This window comes from Lissotriton helveticus, chromosome 3_2, assembly GCF_964261635.1.
Source record: "Lissotriton helveticus chromosome 3_2, aLisHel1.1, whole genome shotgun sequence".
NCBI lineage: Eukaryota > Metazoa > Chordata > Amphibia > Caudata > Salamandridae > Lissotriton > Lissotriton helveticus.
The window spans coordinates 136,186,612-136,212,163 of record NC_136062.1 but is presented as its reverse complement, the minus strand read 5'-3'; the positions used below and the strand labels follow the sequence as shown (position 1 = coordinate 136,212,163).

The window sequence follows — 25,552 nt, the reverse complement described above, 5'->3', positions numbered from 1 at the left end:
TTTTTATTGAAATAATATAAAGTTTTTTCAAAAATACTTAAGTTGTTGGGAATATCTAAACCCTTGGCTGCACGACACTCATTGGTTGTGTGGTTATATATATTTTGTTTCCAATTACCCTGATCAGCCATTCTGTTCTGTTTCTCAATTATTGAGGTCCAGGCTGGTCAGTTGCAGGACCCTAACACCTTCATTTGTGTACTCCTTGAGGATTAAGTCATACAACCCTTGATAGTCCTCCACCTCACTACCTTGGACCCACCCTTCCAGGGCTTTCTTGGCAAAATCCAGGAAGTCAACCCAATTTTGTGAGCTCAGCTTGTGGCTGCCCCTAAACCTTTGCCGGTATTTCTCGGGGGTCAACCCAAACTTCCTGATGAGCGCCACCTTCATGGCGGGGTAATTAACCTGTTCCTCCCGGTCTAGGGCCAATAGGGCATCACTACATGTCGGAGGCATGTACCGGTATAATCCACCACCCCAATGCTTCTCATGGATCCCATGGGCTCTTAAGGAGACCTCATAGGCTGCCAGCCACTTGGCTATGTCGTCTCCAGAGGTATAACTGGCGACTACGTCCTTGGGTAAATGGGGCCTGGGCTCCCTGGCAAATTCCTTTGACTCGACACCCTTCGGAGTGATGTTAGGGGCCTGGAATTCTAGTTCTCGTAGTTTGAACTCGTGTTCCATCCTTTTCCTTTCCATCTCCAGCTTGGACTCATGTTCCAACCTCCTCCCCTCCCTCCTTTCTTCCAACTCCATTTTTGCTATTTCCCACCTTAACAGTCTTTCCTCTCTCCTGTCAGCTAACTCGGTTTCTGACAACCCTCTCGATGACACACTGCTGCCCTCCCGTGAGGTTGCCTTGGGGCTGATTGACATCTCACCCACCCCCGGGGGACATTCCGCAGTCCTATCAATGACAGTACCTCTGTCCGATTCCTCCTCCTCCATCGTTCCCTCCGTGTGTGCTTCCACCCATGCTCGCAGACTAGTACGGAGCACCTCTCTTTTGGCCCCTCGCCTGACAAACACTCCCCTCTCCTGACAGAAATCCTTGAGCTGGGCCACAGTATAGGTCTCCAGCTCTGACATTTCGAATTCCATCTTGTCAGTGAAAAGTGTGGACCACCACCCCGAAGTAGGTGACCAGGATAAGAACTTTGAGGGTCACTTCCACCCACCTCCAGGAAAGAATTTGGAAAAAGCAAAACGTTGAATTTGAGGGCCGCTAGGAGAATACTCCAGGTGTGTACCTGTGGTGCACACTGAATTATTATGGGGTTCAAAACAAGCACGGCTCGCAATCCCACCCGCTGAGCACCAATTTTATGTTGGACCTGCGATGGGCAAGCCCAGCACAAAGGGGGTAGCTTGGCTCAAGTGACAAGGCAAGTGAAGGCTGTAGTGTTAAGCCGGCTCTGACCCAATAATAACTCCCTGCACACCACACAAAAAGAAGGACACCACACCACTGTTATAGAAAAATACGTTTCGTTTATGTAAAAGTTCTCTGGGTTTGAAGGAAGTTCACTTAGGTAATCACATTCACATTTCTTACATGGGTTTGATTAGCTGTGTACTGGTTTCTCAGGAATAAATAGTTGGACTCTAATAAATAAATATACTGGATAAATATCAGGATTCAATACATTAGAATAAATATCAGCAATGACTGGAATAAATATCAGCAATGACTGGAATAAATATCAGCAATGACTGGAATAAATATCAGCAATGACTGGACAGTTTCCTAGCAGGTTAGATACTGATCGTTTCACATAAATATCACAGGGTCATTCTGGTATCGCTGCCACCAATTAATCACTTTCAGGGTAAACACATTACGTTTGTCATTCAATGCGGAATGCGTGCTCTTACAGTTTTTGAAGTGTTCACGGGTTCGGGCTCTCTGGGCACAAGATACGCGTGATAATCCCTTAGTTGCACTCACAACTCATTGCGCGTATATCTGGAAGATAAAGGCATAAACTGACTACGGCAATTACACTCCGCGGTCAGCCGGTTCAATGCTACTGCTGCCGGAGGAGTCTGTGCGCTTCTGTCAGCGCAGGCGGGGTTTCCGAAGGCGGCTCCAGTTCACGAGTCTTGGGACCGTCGAACGGGCTGCCGGAGGGGCCAAAACACCTGCGCGCACAGTTCAAAATGAGACCGCATCACAGTTCCACAACAACGCGGCAACTTCAGGGGTAGAGACGGCCCACCTCACTTCGGCGGCGCCGGTAAGCGCTCCAGTCAGTATGGCACTTCTCCCAAGGGCGAAGGGGGGTTCCAGGGGCTCCGCGATCCTCCCTCCGAGCTCACTCACGGGGGGGGGTTCCCGCCCACACACCAGCTCCCAAGTCACTTGGGCAGGGCAGAGACAGTAATCTCGCCCCAATGAAGGCCAGCCTTTCCCCGCCCCAGCGCAGCACCTCACCTTCTATCCACAAACAGCGCGTCGACGGCGGTGGGTTCGGAGACGTCCGAACGCCCGCCAGGAGGCCCTTAAGTTGAAGGTGGCACTTTAAGAGTTGCGGTTGCGATCTCACCACTGGGGGGCGGGGAGGCTCTAACTATGGCCAAAGTCTCTGAGGGGCAATTGGGCACTCGCTGACCAGGCGCTGAAGGCTAGAGGACACTGCTCACGCTTCTGACTGGAACGCCAGTCAGGGTCCACGCCAGCAACCTCTGCTGCTCTTCTGCCTGAACTATCAGCTGCCTCAGGGGGTTAACAGGGCAGGTGTCAATCTGGGGTCAAGTCCTCTTCTTCTGGTGTTCTTTGATCATTCTTCTCCAACATGGCCGCCAGGGACTGGGCCTTTTATAGCCAGTGCCCTAGGATGCCAGCACGAGCCAGAAGGTTCTAGAACCTTCCCTGGCTATGTCAATGACATGGCCCTTTCAAGGTATCTTTTTGGTCATTAGGAGCCACCGTACTGGGCTTCCTAAGGCAGCCATTTTGTGTACTTGTAACTCCTGAGGGGATTCCTGTCAGGTTTGCAGGTTACACAAAGTGCGCCAAAACCTTCAAAGGGTCAGAGGTCAGAGGGGCCCCAATGGGAGTCACTCTCATAGGGGACAATGGTGTCCACCATTTTAGGGTTGACAACCCCAGTTGGTTATGCCACCGGTTCCGTCAGGCGCCTTTTGTACATAGGTGCCAGGAACTTGGTGAGCAACTGGGCATCAAAGAGCATCTAGCCCCATGGGACAACACACAAAAAGGTCCTGGTAGACAAAGAAAAAGCGACAAATTTTAGGAGGCACGGGGGAACAAAATAAATCATAGTGTGAGGGACTCTCAGAAGCAGACAGGTCTAACAACCACCAACTTGTAGTTGATGGTAATTTGCGAAGTCCTCAGCAAATGCACAATTTTGCATTTTTAAAGGTGGTATGTGACGCACACACATGCCCATGTATGTGCGCCATATGCACACACATGTACTTTACAGGGGTGCAGCAGGGTGTCTTTCAGACACCCCTGCACCCTTGAAATAATTCTCAAATTGCGATTAGCAAAATGCGAATTCGCAATTTGAGAATTAGTTCAAAATCATTCCTATGGGCCTCGGAATGAATGGGCAAATATTCCTTATTTGCGAATTTGCAAAATGCGAATTCGCAAATAAGGAAGCTTAAGGAATTGCAAAAAAATAGCGATTTTTTTTAATACATGCCATTTTGCGATTTCTAAATAGCGATTCCTTAAAAATTGCTATTTAGGAATCGCAAAATTGAATCTTGATACATCTGCCCCTTAGTATATTCGACCACTGCTTCATTGTGGTCGGGCTAAAATCACATCTAGGTCACATCAACAGCAAACAGTGATTTTTTTTATTGGCGCTTTTTGCCTTGAAAGCTTTAAGATCCTATCAGAGGAACTGGCAATAAAAATTTTAACTCAATTTTATGTCATTTTGCTTATTAAATTTTTCTTGATTTTCAAAAACTGATTGGGGATTTTTCCTAAGTTATTGTTGACTTTTAAATTTTTTTATTTTGGTACTGCTAATTGCTTTACAAGCTCCTCCTAAATTAGTCCGGTCTGTCTGTGCCACTGCAACCAAGAGTTGAGTCGAAGATTATATTATTAAGATTGTATGTTAAACCTGGCACTATTATGGGACCTATTACTTGGGAGGGACTCGCATCCTGCCCAAGTAATACGCTATTTTATTACAATAGGTATGACCTGCTGTGAAGTATTGAATTAGTCTATCTTCTGCATTTCTAATTGTTAATTAGGAAAAAAATGCCTGGATACTTTCACTCTGACAGCTGTTTCAAAGAGAACTACTGTTAACATTTCAACACCTCCAGGAGAAAGTTCACAAGCACAAACACGGATTTAAAAAAAATAGGGTGTGTGAATATTAATCTAGAGAAAATGGTACAATTGGATGTCATTGTTAAAAATGGTGACAGTAGAATGATATGGGCTGACTACATCATCCTTGTTAAATTCAGGCCTGGTGATGTAGAGGTTTACACCCCTTACTAGTGTGACAAACAAGAAATTATACAAAATCCAGATATGTTCCAACAGCCATTTGAGTGGGGCCATCAAATACTGATGTCCTCTATAAACACATCACTACATCACTATAATACATTATGTTGGATACAGTATACTCATGAGAGGTTATTGAAATGCAGATGTTGCAGAATTTCTTTCAGCCCTAGATGTCAGTATAAAGGAGCAGACCACACTTGTAAAATTCCTTACGCTCCCTCTTTTAATGGATTTTGTACACTAGTATTTAATAAATTACTCTATCGCTCATAAACATGTATTGTCAACTGATGAATGAATTAGAGTAGGATTTGATCAATATACCCAAGTAGAAACTGCACATTTAGTACTGGTCGCAATTATAGCAGTCCATGCTTCAGCTAGGTTATTTATCTATCACCAGAGAATGGCTTAATCCAATTTCCCCAACAGGTTGGCAGTAGTGTCAAAAGTTATGGATCCTTATCAATGGGAGGTACCACTCTATAGGCTTGACGGAAGATTCAGTCAAAAGAGATTTTAAAGGATTTGAGGACCTCTAGATGACTGGGAAAGACAGTACAGTAATCTGTGAACTGAAATGTAACTAGTCATTCTTTATTGTAATTATCAACCTGCGAGAAGGACTTTTTTTTCACGTTAGTGATTTTACATTGATGACAGGGTATATACAATGTGAATGTTTAATGATGTCCTAAATGTAGTCTTCTAAATGAGTTTATTCAGTTACAATTTTAAAAAAAAAACGTTACAAGAAAAAACAAACCTATAAGAAAGTGACAAAAGTGAAGCCTCATTGAGACGAGAAATTCAGAATGGTGAATGTTGTTTCTAACACGATATATATCTTAATATTTCTACATCAGCATCTGATTATTGGCAACATGACATACATTTCCTTGTACTTTGGCATATATATCAATGTATGCTTTTTTGTTATTGATCTTGATTTTCATTTCTTTGACGTCTCTGGTTTTGTATATTTGTCTTTACTCTTGTTAATTAAAAATAAATAAATATTAGGAACTGACAGAGCTAAATGCTTCTATCGAATACTTAGGAAACAGTTACTAAATGTAGTATGTTGGTAATGGAATTCCGCTATTAGAACATGTATTATCTGGACAGAATGTCCAGTGGTGTATGGAAGCTCTAAACATTCACACAACATCAAAACCACATTGGTTGATATATTAAACGAATTCTGAGGTAAACATGTTCATATTCATCTAATATGAAGTATTTCTAGTAAGCTGCATGAATAACTGCAGTCCTTTACAGAAAACAAATGCTCTAATGGAAATGTTCAGGTTGAAATAATGACGATTTTGAATTGTTTGCTTTGAGGGAGTGTGTTTGTTAGCCGGATGCAGGGACTGTTTCCAAAGAAAAGCTGCACCTATCCACTGTTTGCATTTTGCACAAAAGCGTGTAAAAGTACATCACAGCCTTCACATGGCACATCCTGTTATGTTCTTGAATTAAATGCATGTGGCTTTCATAACTACACAAATCAGTTACTCATAGGCAGGAAGAGCTTAATCTAGAGTACAGGATTTATTAATGCATTGTACAAATGCAATGACTTGCACCACAGAAATACAACGAGAAGTATCAATTGGCTGTTAGGCCACAAATTACACTATCAGGCTCCTCTGTGCATTTTTTTGATTTGTCATAGAAAATCCTACAGCATTGATCAAGTTGCATATTAAAAAATTACTTCATGGTTTGTCACTATATGTGAATATTTAGTCTTCATTGTTAGTTTCTGCTCGTGATTTGTGTGTATACAATTCTTTGTAGATTTTTTCCCCATGCAAAACAAACATCGTACAGGTCAATAATCACACAAGAGAAAAAACGTTGGTGTGTCTGTATTCCTAGCAATTATTATTATTTATTGAATTTATATTGCGCTCAGCTACCCGTAATGGGTTTCCCGGCGCCAGGGACAGACTAGAGAAGAGAAACAGGTAATTGCTGAGGAAGGGAAGGAGCAAAAACAGTGACCAAACTAAAACAGAAAAGTTTTCAACTTCTTGCGGAAAGCAAAAAGATCGGTCTCTGTTTTTAGCGCTAACGGAAGAGCATTCCACATCTTCGGCCCCAAACGGGCGAATGAGCGACCTCCCATTTTTGCCAGTCGGATTCTAGGAATTACAAGATTGGCTTTATTTGATGACCTGAGAGGACGACTGGGCTGATATGGCTGAACAAGATTGTGCAGGTAAGTGGGGGCAGAACCCTGACGGATCTTAAACAGAAGACACAAGGTTTTAAAAGCCACACGGTCAGGGATTTTTAACCAGTGAAGGTCACACAGGGCTTGCGTTGCAGACATTGTTCGTGGAATATTGCACATAAGGCGGGCAGCTGACTTCTGTACAACCTGGAGTATATTCATTGTGGCTTTATCGGCTCCTAGATAGAGCACATTGCCGTAGTCGATACGGGACATTACAAGGGCCTGAACAACAGTTCTTCGAGTAGACTCAGGCAACATCCATAGGATCTTCTGCAACCAGCGTAAGGTATTAAAGCAGATTGCAGCAACCTTAGTTGCCTGTTGTCGCATCGAGAGTTTCTCGTCGATTAGAAAACCGAGGTTACGAACAACTGGCACGGGGGTAGGCAGTGGACCCATATCACTGGGCCAGTGTCTAGGGCCCCACAGATCTTTATGTTTGCCAAGTATAATAACCTCAGTCTTATCACCGTTGAGCTTTAGCAGATTGACTTGCATCCAGGCCGCAACACGAGAAAGGCCGATTTTAAGGGCAGAGGTGTCCTGAACCCTGCTGCCAGACAAGGAAAACACAATCTGCGTGTCGTCTGCATATGAGTATATGGACAGACCGGCGTCCTCTACGATAGTAGCGAGGGGTCTGATGTAAATATTGAACAACAGAGGGCTCAATATAGACCCCTGAGGGACGCCGTAAGCAGATGAACAGATCGCCGATTCAGCTTTGTTTGAAAATACCTGAAATGTGCGCTCATTAAGAAATGAGGTCACCCAGGCAAGCGCAGATCCAGCAACACCAAGGGAGTGAAGGGACTCCAATAGAATGGAATGCGACACGGTATCGAAAGCCGCGCTTAAATCCAGAAGGATAAGCGCAAAGGTCTCACCACTATCAATACCGTGTCGGAGTCGCTCAGTCACCCCTAGGAGTGCGGATTCGGTGGAATAATTGGCGCGAAAGCCTGATTGGGATGAATGAAGATATCCCGTATTTTCAACAAACTCGTTTAGCTGGATGTTGACATGGCGTTCCAGTATTTTGGAGCAAGCTGGCAGCAGGGATATAGGCCTGAAGTTGGCCAGGTTAGTAATGTCTGCACCAGATTTTTTTAGTAGGGGAACGACCATGGCATGTTTCCAATCCTGTTCAACACGGGATTCACTGAGGGAGATGTTGAGTAACCTCATTAGGAATCTACGTGGTTCAAGGTCAAGTTGTTTCAATATCTTCATAGGGACAGGGTCCCGAGGAGAGCCTGACCTAATGCTTTTTAAGCACGACAGGAAGGACACATCGTCAAATAATTTCCAGTTGTACAGAAACTCAGTGGGAGGGACAGAGACATTACAGCAAAAGCCAGGTAAGGAAGGGTCAGTAGAAGGTGGAAGGGAAGCTAGGGATTGATGGATGCCCTGAACCTTCGATATAAAAAAGTCCGCAATGGCATTGCAGTGTATACCATCTAAAGCCGGCAACGCGGGGACAGTGTCAGCACCTGTAAGTTTCTTGACAGTAGCAAAAAGAGTCCGAGGACAGTTCTGCACTGAAGTGATTGTAGAGGGGATGTAAAGAGCTTTGGCACGTTTACAGTTGGCGTGATAAGCTTTTAGCTCATCCTTGTAAATCACTTTAGAGGGAATGGAATAGAACCTTCTCCACTTCCTCTCCAAGGCTTTACATTTAACACGTTGGATTTTTAACTCATCCGAGTACCAAGGTGCTGGGGGATGCAAGGATCGAAATTTACTGCCAGAACGAGGGGCATAAACAGATACTGCATCTGTTAGCCACCTAAAAATGGGGGCATTCAAATTTTGCTCAATGTTAATGAGAGAAGGAATTGTCTCAGTCAGATGCAGATTAAAAGCAGCTAAATCAATCCTGTCCCATCGATAAGAAGGTTTTGTTTCCTCTACATAATCACTAGCTATATGAAGACCGGGCGGTAGCACAAAGTGTACAGCATAATGATCGGACCAAACAAGCGGGCGTGCCAAGTGAGTACAGTCAAATGAAAGAGTGGAAATAACTGGGTCCAAAAGATGACCGGCCAGATGAGTAGCTCCAGTATTACAAAGTTTGAGGTTAAAAACCTCAAGATCAAAAAGAAAAGATTTAGTAAGGGAATTGTTGACATCATCTAGATGAATATTTAAATCACCAAGAATGGTGAAATTCTTTGATTTCAGAAGTATTGCTGATAGACAATCAACAAGTAAGGGAATCCAAGAAGCAGCATTCCCCGGTGGCCGATAAATTAACAGGCCAGAAAGCGTCAGTCGGGGATTAATCGTAAGTTTAAACAATGCAGCTTCGCTACCTGGAAGATGTAGTGCTTCCAGTTTACATTGGTAGGTGGATTTAAAAATAATAGCAATTCCACCCCCTTTACCTGAGGGTCTATCCTGATGTAGCATAACATAATTGGAGGGAATAGCTGCGGCGATGTCCGGACCCGAACTGGCATGTATCCAGGTCTCGGTCAGGAATAGGACATCAGGTGATTCCTCTGTTATGAAATCGTAGATGTCTAATTTATTCTTGGGGAGCGATCTACAGTTTAAGCTCCAAAAATGGAGCAGAGAGGGAGGAGAAATACCACCCTTCGTAGGCTTCCTTTTCCCCCTACAATGCTTAATGTACTGTTGGGTTTTAGAGAGCTGCATTTTGCCGGTAGTGAAACCACAGCCAGAACATGAAAAATAATGACACGGCAGAATACAAGAGGGACAAAAAGTGGGGGCAGAGGGTCGCAGTGAATGGAGTATCGCGGATGAATAACATACGCGACCATCCCGAGTTAACATACCTGAAGTCACGTTAGTAAGGGACAGCCCGTCCTGCAGCCCGTCCTCAGCGCGGACGGGCGCAGACGGGCAGGATTCAGGCACGACTCCGGCTAAGCGAGGGCGACCCATCTGCGCGTCCCGCTGCGCGGTAGAGGAAAGCATTAAATAGGCACTCCAGGCCCAGCGCGATCGCGAGGGCGTTCCAAAATGGCGCCCGTCGATGTGGTGAGGAGCCCAAACTAAGATGGCTCCCAGGCAGGGCAGCCCCCGGGACCCGGACTCGCCAAAACGGCGATGTACTTTCCGTTTAATGCGGTAAGAGGGAGGGAGAGATGTAAGACCCAGCCTGATCCCGCCTAAAAGCAGGGGAAAACGAAAATAAAATAAGCAAAGCAAATATCCAATAGGGTAAGTTTAAAATACAAATAGCGCTAGCAGCAGCGCAAGCGCAATGGCAGCAGTACCTGTCAGGGCAGAGATGGTAAAGAAACCGCCTTAAATAGGCACTCCAGGCCCAGCGCGATCGCGAGGGCGTTCCAAAATGGCGCCCGTCGATGTGGTGAGGAGCCCAAACTAAGATGGCTCCCAGGCAGGGCAGCCCCCGGGACCCGGACTCGCCAAAACGGCGATGTGCTTTCCGTTAAATGCGGTAAGAGGGAGGGAGAGATGTAAGACCCAGCCTGATCCCGCCTAAAAGCAGGGGAAAACGAAAATAAAATAAGCAAAGCAAATATCCAATAGGGTAAGTTTAAAATACAAATAGCGCTAGCAGCAGCGCAAGCGCAATGGCAGCAGTACCTGTCAGGGCAGAGATGGTAAAGAAACCGCCTTAAATAGGCACTCCAGGCCCAGCGCGATCGCGTTCCAAAATGGCGCCCGTCGATGTGGTGAGGAGCCCAAACTAAGATGGCTCCCAGGCAGGGCAGCCCCCGGGACCCGGACTCGCCAAAACGGCGATGTGCTTTCCGTTAAATGCGGTAAGAGGGAGGGAGAGATGTAAGACCCAGCCTGATCCCGCCTAAAAGCAGGGGAAAACGAAAATAAAATAAGCAAAGCAAATATCCAATAGGGTAAGTTTAAAATACAAATAGCGCTAGCAGCAGCGCAAGCGCAATGGCAGCAATACAAAACAAAAGATTTCTACTGTTTTTGTGTTGCGCTCTAATAAGACATGCAATTTCTATGAGCTATTCCATTAAGAACTGCTGCCACACAGAAACTGTCAGAGCAGAAACCAAAAAAGAGGGGTTGGCAGAGGGTAATTGTGAAGGCAAAGGTTCTTGGTGTTGCAAAAGGGATACGGCTTTCCACTCTGTGGTAGCACTTCAGGCTAAGTGATGGATCTCCAAGAAGATTTGTAAGGGAGTGAGAGGTGAAAGAAGTGCTTGAGCCACTTCATAACACTTTGTTAAGGATGTTTTTTTTTCAATTATATTATCTTTCACTGCATGAAAATAGAGTAGTCAACAGACAGCGCTTTGTCCTGTATCTGGGAGGAGACCCGATAGAGTCACTTATCAAGAAGGGAGTTTTTTCTCCTCTGTTAGTCAACATCTGGATGTCTCCACTCTCTCCTTCCTAGCATTAAATGTAACGTTTGTACAACAGTGATTATACCATAGGCAGCAGCAGGAAATTATTCCCTTGCACACACTGAGCAGGCATAGCATAGTTTAAAGTAGTTCATATCTCCCTAGCACAAAAAGCACTGCCATAGCCTAGTGCAACCTTTCTCTTAGACACAGCAGAGGTAGCGGTTGTGTGTAGTTCCCACAATGCAAAGCAGGCACAGTACAAACGGCATCAATAAACGTTTAACTCATAGACAGGGCAGGTATACTATAGGCAGCTGAAAGCCGCGGTTGGGGGAATGGGCTGGATATTGTGCCTTGGAGACAGGGTGGGATAAAGGTCTATGCTACGTCTGGGCAGGGGGTCTATACCATAGCCCTTCTGGCCTCAACACTGTATGCAGGAGGGTGGAGCATGGGCATCAGAGTGTTGGGACCAGCAACCTGCTTCTGTTCATCTTTGCCACGCCCAAAAATTACTCTGTTATCGCTCAGAGGTCATCTGCTGCCTATCTAGTCAACAAAACATCTACTAGCCCATGAGAGTCATGCACAGAGAAGATTGGCTGATTTGGCTGACCCCTGGAGTACCGCAGCCAGACCTCAGAGACCCTCATCCAGCCTTAACAGATCCTCTGTCAAACATAAGCGATAACAAACTATATCTTAGTCAAGCTAATAGTCAGCCACCCTAGGAGACCCTTTATCAGTCCAGAGACATACTCAGTTGCTCTTAAATAGTCCTGGGGATCCAACAATTGTCTATAAGAAATCCTCAAAAGGCACCCATATCCTCCACTGGCCCCAAGTTCTCCTCAATTAACCTTCAGACTTTACTGGGCAGGGGCTCAGAAGCTATAACCTTCCCACAAACTCTCTCAACTTCCATTCATCCCATCACATTACCCTCTGCTAGCCATTAGCCATAAGAGAGCCTCTTATCTAACTCTGAGAAATCCTAAAGTAGCCCATATATTTCTTCAGCCAGCCATCAGACACCCAGCTGTTCCTCGGAGACAATCAGCCAGTCCCAGAGTCCTTGTCTAATAATCTCTAGAACCTATCAACCAGCATTGAAGAGCACCTGAAATGTCCATCAGACTATGGATAATTCCCATCAGATATCCTCAAAACATATTACCTAGCCATAAAACCCTCACCTTGAGCCCTAAAGAGAACTTCATTCCTTTTCTGTGGATCTGATAGCTCTTTAGACACCCCCACTATCCCTAGAGGCCATTTACAGGTAATCACAGTCTGCCATCAGGCTTAAAGCCCGCTGAACCCTCACTCTCCTGCACCATGTGAAAAAGTAGGCACTTCACTAATCTGCAGCTATTAAAGTACTACTCAGCTTCAAGGAAAATACAGACCTTAAGCATTAATCCTAGTAAGATAGTTCAATGGATATGTGTGGTTGTTGCAATGATCCTTGTATAACCTCCCAGTCACATGTTTTGGTTCTTGGAAATAGTTCAGGGGGGCAGGCATCTCAAAGTGAACTCCTAGCCATACGTTTGACCTTGCAGGGCTTCACGGTTTGGATGCTAATACAATGAATGCAATGGAGTTAGATGGTGGGATCATTAAGTGACACAAAAACATTCCTAAAACAATTCATTCAGGTTCATGTGCTATGTAATTTGCTGCTATTCAATTAATTATACATATATTCTCTATGACAAAATAAGTTACATATTGAAGCAACATGCTTCTTTCCATGAGTACAATCAAGGCATGCTACTGGATTTGCCTTTTCTCCTGTTCCCCTGGTATTACACACATTTTCATTTTTTTTTTTAAATTATACAAGAATTTGTTAGGGAGCTGAAGTCAAATCGGTTTCATCCTTAACAAGCGTGTGAAGTGACAAGGCAGACACTCTTTATTCCCTCCTCTGTGGAGTTGTGTTGCTTAGAGTAATCTCCAGCTGAGTTACCTTTGACGTCGGACATCCTCATCCTTGGACTCAACGAGGCAGCTGAGATGGCATCTCTTTTCTTTTGACAATCTCTCCTCAGGTGACTTTCTGCTGTAGGTCTTGAGCCTACCCCGCCTGGCATCCACTTACAGAATATCCATATATAAAGATAACACGTCAAGTCTTATTTACCACTGTTCTTCCTTGTAAATGCTACAGTTACAAATTTCTGTGCTGAATAAGTGGAGGTATTAGGCGTATGGGCATGAACACGACACTCAACAATAAATGGAGGCTGTATGTTCATCTAGGGTAGCATACCTAAATGCACCTTTTGTGTTAAAAGCCCATTCGGAAACTTGAAAGGCATGCAATTAGAAAAAAAGGAGAAAGAAGTTCAGTTTGCCTCCTCTTAAAAAGTCAAAAGAGGCAAACAAAAATACAATGTTATACATTGAAATTCATTTTTATGTTTGAATGGACACAAACACCATATAAAAGAGCAGCAATAAAAAGAAAAAGTACTTAATGGCTACACTGCTGCACAGAAGGAATGGGGTCTGGTTAAAGGGACGGAATGATCCTTAGTTGTCCAGCCAACAATGGTATGTATATGGTGGACCCTTTCTGTAACAGCCAGATAATTGGTCAGTGGTAAAGAAGCAATGGCTCGAGCCTTTCAAGAGATCATACTTTTGCTGTCACGAGAATGTTATGTACAGAAAGGAGTCATAAACTGACTGGCCAATAAGCTCAAACTGCATGTAAACGACTAATTAAAGCTCAAATTCACTCAGGGTTGTTTTTCCCCCATTCCCAAATAGGTGGCCATACCAAGAGTGTGGGCCACAATTTGAGAAGAACTGCCCCTTAGGGGTGGGTCATTACAGTTTTACATCTGGATGGTCACTTTCTATAACAGACAAAAAAAAAAAGACAAAATGGAATGCTACCAAGAGGAACTTCCGCTTGCTAAGATGTATTAGATCAAGCCTTTACATCTACTCCTTTGCATAATGATTCTCTGGATATGCCACTGGTTTCTTTAGTCCAGTATTAGCACATGCAGTAAAACTAGCTACTACAATATTTAGTCACAATTAAGTCTGGGCGATGAACTCCGCTCGCAGAGTTTTCTGCACGCATGTTACGCGGAGCTCCGAAAAACTCAGCATAGCAGACCAGAGTTTTTCCCTCGCTCAGGTTCATCAACCTCACGTTGAGGAGCGCGAGCGAGGAAAATCCACCTCCCGGCGAGAATTTTCCTCGTTCGCGATTGCCAACATCAAGTTGGCAATATTTCTCAACGCAGGCGGTCAGTTTTCTCATTGTGAACGGTAGCGTATGCTCGCGACCACTCGCATTGAGAAACCATCCGTTCGCTTTGAGATAGCGGCTCCGTAAAAATCTACTCGAGCGGCAAAAAGGAAGCAGAGCTCGCTTGCGCTGTACATGGTACCATTCGCGATGATTGCACAGTGCGGACAAGCACCTGGCACTAAAAATCACAGCAAACGACATTTATCGAAAGAAACTCCGGCGTTTGCGGAGCTCTGCAAAGCGCAGTGGAGTTTTTCTTGCACTAATCCACCCATGCTTAGTAAAAATAAATATGCTGTAACTCAAATTTTTGTTGTTCTAGTTGTACGTAAAGCCAGGAAATGACCAAACAACGATGAGAAGTAAAAGACTTCACAGCTTTTTTTCTACTTCATTCACAGAATCCACAACTTGGCTCTTAAAAACAGAATGAATTACCTTATTTTAAGAAAGAAAATGAAGCAGTGCAGTGTGTTAAGTCAGGCCGGAGAAGTAACCTAAGGTGTCATGGTTTTACATAGGATGATCATCACTGCTATTGGGTATGTGAGACCATTGTGGTTTTGAGGAATGATCAACCACCAGTGATATGCACTCTGAAAGGAGTGTTGAAAGGAGTAGTTGTCACTGCAATTATTTTTACAGGGATGTAAAATGTACATCACTGCTGAGCTTCGGCCTCAGCAACTGCAACCATTTTTTAGGGAGGAAGTAATCTTGTGATATTGGGTACGAGTCTTGGTCAATTATATTTAGTAACAGGAGCAGGCATCACTGGGCACTAAAGATTTTTACATACATGGTCAGAACAAACTTGGCCTTCCTTCCATAGCAAATATTGGGCCTGGATAGGAGTGTGTCTTCTGGGTCAAAATAGGGTATTTTTAATATATTGATATGTTGTCTAAAGTCAAGTCAACAAGTGATTCTTGATCATCAACTAGAAGATTATGCTGTAAAGTCATCAATATGTTGTTACAAAAATGATGTAGTTGGTCAGGCTGGTGGGGAAAGTAGGATACGGTGTAGACTGTGGCATCCTGGAGATTGTCAGTTCACAGCACCATCCGTCTGCAGGCTGGAGCAGACAGACTTGTAAGGGCAAGTCCTGCACACATTCAAGTAATGAAATTATTTGTTGAAGCCCTCCATCTGCTCCTGCTGAAGGTACTAGAACGAGGCAGCACAACTGAACAAGAAACACCATTGTTGTATACATTGGCACCTGTGGCAACGCAAACTTAGTATAAGCGGTGAACGCTAAACAAAACACTAGCCTCACCTCACCCAATCCCCTTGATTTGAAAGAAAACCCAGACTATTTAGTTAAGTTTACAAATGTAATATTGTTTATCCAGTACGAATTAGCTTCTTCTTTTATATGAAGTTAAAACATATTATACCAACAAGCTACTTACAGCCTGAGCTTCTTCATTCTCAAACGTGAGTAGCTCCAATGTGGAGTCCTCTTCAAGCGGACGATCCAGGTCCCATAATTCATTGTTCACTTTGGCTATTACTGTGCTATTCGCCAATCCCTGACTGAAAAGAAAGCAAGTGTCAACTTCAACCAATGAACACATTTCTTTTTATATTCATTGTGTTTTTCACATGCTGAGAGGAATCAAATCACTGCTTGGATCGCAGATCATGCTCAAGTTGCCATTTGAGCATCATTCTAGTAATATGTGTCTGAATTATCTTGCTAGCAACATAATTTGTATTTTAGCACATGCACGGCTACCTTTTTCTAACCGGCCTCAAAGAGTGATAGGGCTGCTGAGCAGCACATAACGTATCTGGTTATTGATCTCATTTGAAGGGCTAAAGCTGCAGCCGGCCTTGTTCTACTACCACATTTCACTTTATCTGCCCACACTCTTACAAGCACTGTCAAAGCCAACAGATCTCGCCTCAAAAATGCCAAACTCTTGGCTCTGACATGGATGTATCCACTGGCATTCACATGCAACCAAGGAATGAGATGGCTATTAAAGAAAACTATTGGTGTGCAAACAAACAGCTAAAGGAAAACTGCAAGTCCCAGAAGACAGTGTCCAAATGACTAAAAAGCGTAGACTTGCTGAGGGTGTCCCTAACAATATGGCAAATTGCCAGCACTGCAAACCACCTCCTACCCCCAGTAGAACACAAACTAAAAATCCTGCACCTAAAACAGATGCATTATATTTGCTTATGGAAAACAAGGGTTGATGTGTGTTGATTGTCAACAATGAAAATTGTCCAGTTACCACAAACATAAGCTGTGCATTGTAAACGCACATTTTAGTCATTCACAATAACAATGGAGACAAGCACACCAGCTCATGAACATCATACACGTTTAGCAGATTCTACAGCCAATAAGTTGGACTAGCAGCCAAAGGGTGATTGAGAATCCAGTGGGCCAAAAGTCACAGTCGTTTCTTTGTAAAAATACAAACACAAATGTGCTGCTGTATTCGAAGACACTAAACATACAACAAAAATGATACTTGTTTCACACCTGGCAACCTTGGCATGGTTTCCCCTGACTTTTTGCCCTCTGACCCCTTGTTTTGCGGACTTCGTTTTTGCTGGCTTTCGGATTCTGGGCCCTATCACTGCTAACCAGTGCGAAAGTGCATATGCTCTGTACTCAAAATATGGTAACATTGGCTTCAACACAATTGGTATATTTAATTTACTTGTAACTACCTAGTAAAGTGCACTTTATGTGCCCTGGGTCTGTAGATGTAATTGCTACTAGTGGGCCAGCAGCACAAACAGTGCTATCCAGTTCAGTAGTCCTGTAAACATTTCTCAGGCCTGCCATTGCAGAGCCTGTGTCTGCAGTTAAATCTGCCATTTTGACCTGGCAAGTTAACCCACTTGCCAGGCACAAACATTCCTTTTTTGCACATACAAGTCACCACTGAGGTAGGCCCTAGACAGCCCCAAGGGCAGGGTGCAATGCATTTAAAAAGTTGGACACATACTTTTAGGTTTTTCAATTTCAGGTAGTGAACAACTCTTACATTTGTTTTTCAGTACTGCAAGGCCTAACTTGCCCATAGATTAGGATTGGAACAACCTTATTCCATTTTATAAGTGTAATTTCCAATTATGACAAGATAGCAATTTCGAGTTTGGTATTTCTGGACTCACAATTTAAAATCACAACTGATGGTGAAGCTGGATTTTAAATTGGAAGTCTGAAAATGCCACTTTTATAAAGATGGTATTTTCGTACTTTAACTATTCTGTGCCTCTGCCTGTCTCTAAATACACATCTGGGGTGAGTGACATCTGGGCTTTGAGCATTTTGTTTAAGACAGTCCCACCCAAAGGGACACCAGGCTGATGGGCCTTCCTGAGGTAGATGGGAGGGAGGAGCCGACACATGCACCAAAGGCATCTCTTTAAAGTTTCTCACACTTCAAAGGCACAACTGGGTATTAGTACTGGACCCCTGACACCACCAACTCAGTTCACTCTGGACATACTGCCAGGAAGGAGGACTGACACTCAACTCCTGCTCTGCTGCCCCTTCCCTGGTGTTGAGAAGGACTGGACTGGACTCTCTGCATCCCCAGACCCAAGTGACTCCAAGGGCTCACTGGCTTGCCTACTGGTCTGAAGGCTCTAGGACATCAAAGACTTCAAATATCCCTGCTACAGCTTCTGGACTCAGCCACCTGTGAGCCTTGCCATGCCAGGTGGTGCCAATCCAGTCCTGGATCCTTTGAGGTGGGTTTCCTGGCTGTTTTGTCATGTAGTTCCTATATTACCCATACAGGATCTGCGCGTTTTGGATAACAAACTGTAGGATTGGTGGCAGACTGACTGAGCACCACCACCGAGAATGTTAGCCTTTCTGTTTTAGCTAGCACACAATGCCACTAGAATCTCCTCTTATCGGGGAGAGAATAGTTTATCCCCCAGGATTGTGGAAACATTATACTACTTTTTGCTCAGTCACTCGTGCTCACTTATTCGGTCTCAAAGAGTTACACAGAAGAAACAGTCGGGAGTGTTGCAATAAGAATTTATTGCACAGTTCTTCAATTGTAATATAGATGTGCTGCGACAAGCCTTAGACAGTAGCAGATATATATGATTAGCAGTTCAGTGAAAATAAAAGGATAGTACAGTTCTACCATCTTGCAATAATCATGAATACATACATAAATCTAAAATTCATGATAAAAGTGTGCATACTCCTACGATGCCTATCTAGATGTACCTAAGTGTACCTAGCATGTGAGTAGGTGTCAAGCCAAGAATCCCTCTAGGATTTAGTCTAACCCCATTATCTGAAGTGAGAGAATGTGGGACCCTGTCCTGGTCTCGAGTTGGACACCCCGCAAGGGAGGTATTAGACCACTGTCAGCTGAAGCGTCTGCATGCAGTAGCCTCAGTGTCTCTGGTCAGTGTGTCGGTCTGGAAGTCTTGGTTCCCTCTACCAACCCTAGCAAAATGTGCTGTATTTATACCGAAATTATCTAGGGTTTCTTTGTCTCTTGTTTCTTGTATTAACCATTGTTGGATTTGAGGATGACGTATGGGATAAACCTTGTACATAGATATTATGCAGGTGGTGCCTGAATAATAGGTGGCCCCTGCCTGGTTTCCAAGAACCCTGATGAATATTCATTCATACTGTATGAGTCCATTGATGAAGTTGTAGGACGCTATTGTTAAGGAAAAAACCCTCCTTCTGCACCCAGGATATAGAACTAGGTAAAGGGGTTCAATCCTAAAGGCTTATTACGGTGTAGTATAAGGGAGATAATGTAGGTGAAGGTGTATGATATAACCCAAGCCTATATTAGGGTACCTCTATGACACTTAACAGTTTCTGTAAAAATCCATGCATCACCTACTTTGCGCTGGTCGGAATTGACGCATTCGCCTTGGACGCTAATACATCGCTGTTTCGAGGACTTCATAGCGTCAACAGGGCGGCTTACTAAACCACCCTCGCCCCCCATTCTTTGGTAGATACAAAACTCTGAATGAATAGACTTCACTATCTCTTTTCAAATTTAAGGTGTTTGGGCGGTAAATATTTCGGGGAAGTCATTAAGAGCCTTTCTGGCATATTTCAACGAAGCAATTGAGGGACCCTTGCCTAAACGTAAGACAATCTAAAATAACATCCCTAATGCAAATGTAACTCCGAGTGCAAAATAAAATGGGATCTAGTTGGTAGAAGATTCAGAATGTGTCTGCGTATCAGATTTTCTTCCACCTGAATGGGAGAGGTAATATGAAACCCCCACACCACAGCTCCATACGTAATTTTCCAATGATGTACAATGTCCTGTGAAAACTGAAGGATGAGCTACAAAGCTATTAGCAGATCAATCTGGTTGAGAGGTAGCCAACAAGAGAGGCCAGTCTGGGTAGGTAAAAGGGTAAATTAGTCAGCGAGTCCAATGAATTAATGTTCATCTGCAGTTTGTGTACAGTTAAGATTCTGAAAAGTGATGAGATGTGTTCAGTTGCTGAGTAATACCAAAAGAAGCCTGCACATGGAAATGCCATACAGAAAAACAACTATTTATGTGTTCTTCTACTATTAAAGAATTTTACCACAAACGTGAAGATTATAGAAACTGTACAAAGGTGCCCAATCACTTGCGCTCTACGGGCTTTTATCTAGCAAAACACCGTGCAGGTCTCCTCATTCCATAGTGCAGTATTATCTTACCTAACTCCAGCTGCCACTTCATACGGTGTTGTTTTCCAAGATTGACCGCCAATTACATTTCCATTCACCAGGGTGATCTTAATAGGTTCGCTCAGATTTGCTGCTCGGTGGGCTTGTAGGGAATCATGTTCTTTCTTCAATGTTTCATAAAGCTTTAGTCTATCTCCTATGTAGCCAGGAGTGCCCTATACATATGTAAACATACACAGGAATTACATTTCCATTGCCAATGATCAAAAAGTAATTTACAATCTGCGAAAAACAAACAAGTTATCAAACCCATGTAGACCTTTTCATGTGAGTTTGAGCATCTTTAATAAGATATAAGGCCAAACCAAGACTAGCATCTCTTTCTAAACTAATACATAACAATCTTTTCCCATATTATTTACGTTCTTTGCATATTCAATGATAAGGCTCAGACGAGATAGAGCAAACAATCTTTCCCTAGCTATACTCTTAATTTGCTGTAACAGTGCTGGCGACGTTCGGAATATTTTTGTATTGTATAAAACGAACGACTTAGAACGCAAAACACCTAGCACTAGTTACTCTATCTGCAAGCATCATTAGTGCCACTCCTTTTTAAAGTCCTGCATGCAGATAGCCTTTTGCAGTCTGTTGTCAGAGACTTATTTTGGACAATGCCAATACTAACAGCTGGTAGTGGGATGGACCATTGCTAACCATTGGTTTGCTTTCTTTTGCATCTCATCACTCTTCTTGAGTTTATCCCTCTCAGAGTCATAGCTTCTTTATTATCCTTTTGATTAGATGACTTGTATCCTTCCTCTGCTTACATTCAGGGACCTGCTTTTTTTCTTTGAGCAGACTATACAAATGTATGGGTTTTCTTGCTCCTTCCCTCATGTGCTGCTTCCCACTCATTTCCCACCATGCTCTCCTTGTTTCTACCGCATCCCCCCAGTCTGTTGATCCCCCAGCCATTGACACTTAGTTTATCTTTGTTTTACTTTCATATCCTCTCCAAGCTCCACCATTGCACCCTCATCACTGCTTTCATCAGCGTTTGCTAATTTAACCCATTCACCACATCCACTCTAGCATTGCTCACCACCACAGCTCATAGTTTTTAAAATATAAATGGATATTTAATCTTGATGGTATGAGATAAAAGTTTGTTCCTCAAAATAAACAGTTCATGATCCTCAAGAGGTGGAATTTATTTTGATAGCAACATCAAATCAAAAGAGTGAAGGTAATAATGTTCATCGACCGAATGCTAAATGAAAAGACAGCCAACAAGTACTTTGCAACAAAGTTGCTACTTCATGGCTGTCAGATAAAAAAACAACTACTTTAGCAAAATTAACATTTGAGTTATGATTAATAGCAGAAGAATAATTCCATTATTAAAGACAAATGTATCAATTGTCACAATAATACCTCTATCAACACAATAAAATACAGTATATTCTATGTTACGTATAGTGTTATACTTTGAAAGAACTCAATCAGTTATACTAAAGTGTCACTGAATAGCTAGCTACATGCTTCCTTATGACTGGTTTATTAGAAAAAACAATTTACGTTTTAATTTTGGTGTGAACATGTCAAAATCCACTTTGGCCATTTAGTTGTAAAATGTATTGGTAGGTGCAAAACTGAGACCTTGACAACACTACTTTCAGTGTCTGTTAACAGTCTATAACAAATATTGAATCCAATGTTCTTTATTTTCTCATTTCTGTGATCCTTAGAGCTCTGGTTTCGACCCCCTTGTATTCTTTATTTTCTATGGATTGAACTCGATTGGCATCCCCTCGGTCCCCTTCTTCACATTCTCTTTGTGTATCTTCCTTAATCTCTTTTACGGGAGGTTGCATTGCATAACGTATCAATATTTATGTTGTATCGAATTGGCAAATCGAACAGTTGTGAATTGGCAATCCCCCAAAAAGTGGCATATTGGCTTTGCCAATTTTTGTTTATGACGTTCCTGTCGCATTGTGTAGGGACCCACGATCGACCGCTTTTGATGAAAGATTACAAAGTTGCAACAGTTTAAGGAAAATGAGTTAAATGTGCTAGTTTTGCAAAGGTCTAATTTTAGCTCAGCCTGTGTGAGCCTATTACTCACAGCAAGAAGACTAAAGTGAGCCTGTAGCAGATTGCCTACTATGGATGTAACAGCAGGAGCACATAGAGAAAGCTTTCTGGAGGGCATCTGCTTCACCTCGGAGCATGAACTGTTATACAAGGTTACACTTCCCTACCAGATGCAATCTCCTACTGCCACCCCAAAGCGTAGATAGAGACCTCAAGGTACAGCAGAAACAGCAGATTGAATGAAAGTTCATTTGGAGTGCATGTAAGCATATTTAAACCCCGCCTTTCATCTAAGACTCTTGTGTGTAAAACTGGCAGAGGCAGACATAGTCCAGCCTGGGGAAGCACCCAGCCCTGTCCTGTATGTTCATAGTTAAGGTGGTGAACTGGTCAGACATGCCAGAGTATGTTCCTCGGGAAGGAGGAACTGCCATCTCGACCAGCAGCAACTGCATGGCTGTTATTCTGCTAGGTGGACAATTCAACAGAACATTTAATGGCTCCAGGGCCATATGTAACCTCCAGGAGGGCACCTGCATTATCCAATGTGACACCCAGAGCCCAACATACATATTGCTCCAATTCCTTCTACTGGGCATGCAAGCTGTCTGCCACTAAAGGTCTGTGTGTAACAGATATTCAAGGATTGATGACAAACTGGCACCAACCTTCCCTCAGTAACCTCACTGCTCTCTCACCACAACTTTCCTACTCATCCCTTCTATTTCCTCATTTGCTTTCACTCACTCTACTGAGATGCCCTCACACTGCCAACTCCACGCACTTTTCCTAATTCCCTTCGCGGCTCCCCTTCCCTTCTTACTCAATAGTTCTATTGCTGAGGTTTAGGTCACATGACCTGTGTGTGTCTGCTGATTTCTGCAGCAGGACCATGAACTCATTGAGCTAGTTTACTGGCATTATAACCATGTTGGCCTTTGTTTGGGGCGTCTGTAGTGAGATCAGGGAAAATCCTCACCAGATGCTGGCTGAGAGGGAAGCTGAGCCATTCATCATGTGTTTACAGGTAGACCATTTCCAGTGCATAGTTGTTACAGCACAACATTTGTACACGAGTAAGAAATTAGGAACGGTGATGAATGCCTTCATATTACTGAGCGGGTGGGGCCAGCAATGAGGAGAGCAGCTTTTCAGAGATTATTATGCAGATTTTGTTTTTGATATTTAAAGATAAGCATGGACTGATAAGGAAACCAAATGACTTCACATAGGACATTGATGAAGGCGTGATGCTAATTTGAGGGACCTCTGGATTAAATGTAAGTTGCAGATTCTTAAGACAAGCATGTATTTTATGGATTTCAAGCAGCCATCAAGTGAAATTAGATTAAAATTCTCGTGGATGTAAGTTTGGAGAATAATTTTAGGTAAAGCTGGTTGTCATCTGCATTCTGACAAACTGCAACGTTTTTCCTGTGATGTTAGCAGCAGCCATCGTTTCGATTAGGTCAAAAGCACTGGAGGAAGAGATCGATTTAGATGCCTCACGTCGGACAAACTGTTTCTGATAGATCACGCAAGAGGAAAACCTCATTCCTCCAAGCCTGTAAAAGACCAAAGTGTTTTCCAGAAGGTTGCTGATTTATTATATCAAACAACAATGAGATGCAACAGAACTACCCAGCAAAAGGCAACATCGTCCAGTATTTGGAGGTTATAAACTCCAGGAGAGTAGCGATATAGTAATGCACCCGTGGTGGAAACCAGTCTGGTACTCTACTAATAAGTTTGTGATTGAGTTGATCTTAAAGTTAGTCAGCTACAGAATTTCCAGTGGCTTTTTCCAAAAAAGGACTGATTTTTAATAGGCCAATACCAGTATTAATGTGTAGGGTCAAGTGAGTGTGCTTTAATAGGAGCAATACTTAACCTAATTTTAGTGCATCATGGAAGGGTTGGTGAGCTAGAGAGAATTTGCCCGGAGTATGCATATGCATTAAATACTACAGAGGTATGCCACATGTGCCTAGTCTGGATAGCATATTGGCTTTACTAATTATCTGCTATTCAGAATCATTTGGGACCTGAAGCGGGTTGAAGTTGCTATATTTAAGAGTTGGCAGGGAATGTTGCTTCATCGTCACGTGTCTGATGGCTAGATTAGTTTATTTTGTCTATTAAGATAAGGATGTATTTGGTTCATGTTTAAACAAATACATGACAGACAGAGGGGTGTTTAGATGGTTTGGTGGACAGTGTTAATTAGTTCTTTTGTAGTAGTCAGCTTTCTAAGTTTTTGGATTTCAGATAGGTAGACTTTCTCATCAAACCTCTGTTTTCTGGCATGTCTTGCCTCGTAAAATGCCACTGACTTTCCACTTTCCTAAGATGCTGCTGGTCATGGAGATGTCTACTGCCTAATAACAGTTCTCCCCTCACTTTCAAGCTGAACTGGGTAACCTGCCATACCTCTCCAGATGAATCACCCAAAACCTCCTTTTCATTTTTCTTCTCTTTTTTCTTCTTACTTTGAGCTGATTTCTGAAACAAGGAAAATGCTAACATTAAACTTACATGAAAAGTGTGACCATACACTTCAGCGCAGTTCATAAAGTTTCAAGAGATAACATACCACCTAGGTTCCTGCTGGCCATACTGATATTACCACCCTTTCATTCCACAACTTTATTCGAGATTTGGGTGGATGCCAACAAAAAGGGATAAGCCAGGGCCCTCACAGATCTCAAGAAACTCATGTTAGAATGCTAGAATTACAATACCATGCAACCAAACAATGTGGAATAAAGAGACTTACAGCTGAAAGTAAATGCATTAGTTGATGATGGAAAGGCCAAAGAGGTGAAGTGAGACTTGTCAGGAACAACATCAATGTATGAACGCAAAGAGGAAGACAATCTCGAAATACAATACTCAAACATCAACGAGTCACTACTTAATGGAGGATACAGAGCACATACGGCATGTTTTTTTTGTTATTTAAAAATAAAATAGATGAAAGAACATGGAAAGGTAAGTGCCTATAAAAATGTAACCTACACAACAGCGCTTTTAATAAGGTATAGACTCCGTGACACACCAGTGTAATTCGTTTTAACCCATTTCCATCAAGACACTTAAAATCAAAGGCAGGCACTAGAAGTAAACTTATAGTGAAACACCACCAACATAAGGGTTGCTTAACAGCAATTTTCTCTTAGTAGCCTTAGTAGGACGGTAGGGACAATACTTACCTTTTCTGTCAACACTCTTTAAGTTGCAGGGTTTGCACTGAGCACCACAACAGTGTACCTTCCTGAGCGGACAACAAGTCAGTTGTAGCATGTTCTTTAATCAAATAGATCAGTCTGAAGATGTGGTAACCCCATTATCTCAACATGGAAGCAACCCCAAAAGCAGGCTCTTGCAAATAGAAAGCAGGTGTATACATCATCTG

General features: G+C 43.0%; 1 protein-coding gene across 1 annotated transcript in view; it reads right to left on the bottom strand.

Moving 5' to 3' along the window:
* Nucleotides 1-25,552, bottom strand: part of LOC144826511 (threonine--tRNA ligase 1, cytoplasmic-like) — a 249,352-nt gene that overhangs the window by 217,634 nt on the left and 6,166 nt on the right. The window contains exons 2-4 of the mRNA XM_078684931.1: nucleotides 24,568-24,639; nucleotides 20,068-20,252; nucleotides 15,791-15,914 (exon numbers count right to left, since the gene is read on the bottom strand). Of these exons, the coding sequence (XP_078541057.1) occupies nucleotides 15,791-15,914; nucleotides 20,068-20,252; nucleotides 24,568-24,639 (381 nt within the window). The remainder of the gene's footprint in view (nucleotides 1-15,790; nucleotides 15,915-20,067; nucleotides 20,253-24,567; nucleotides 24,640-25,552) is intronic.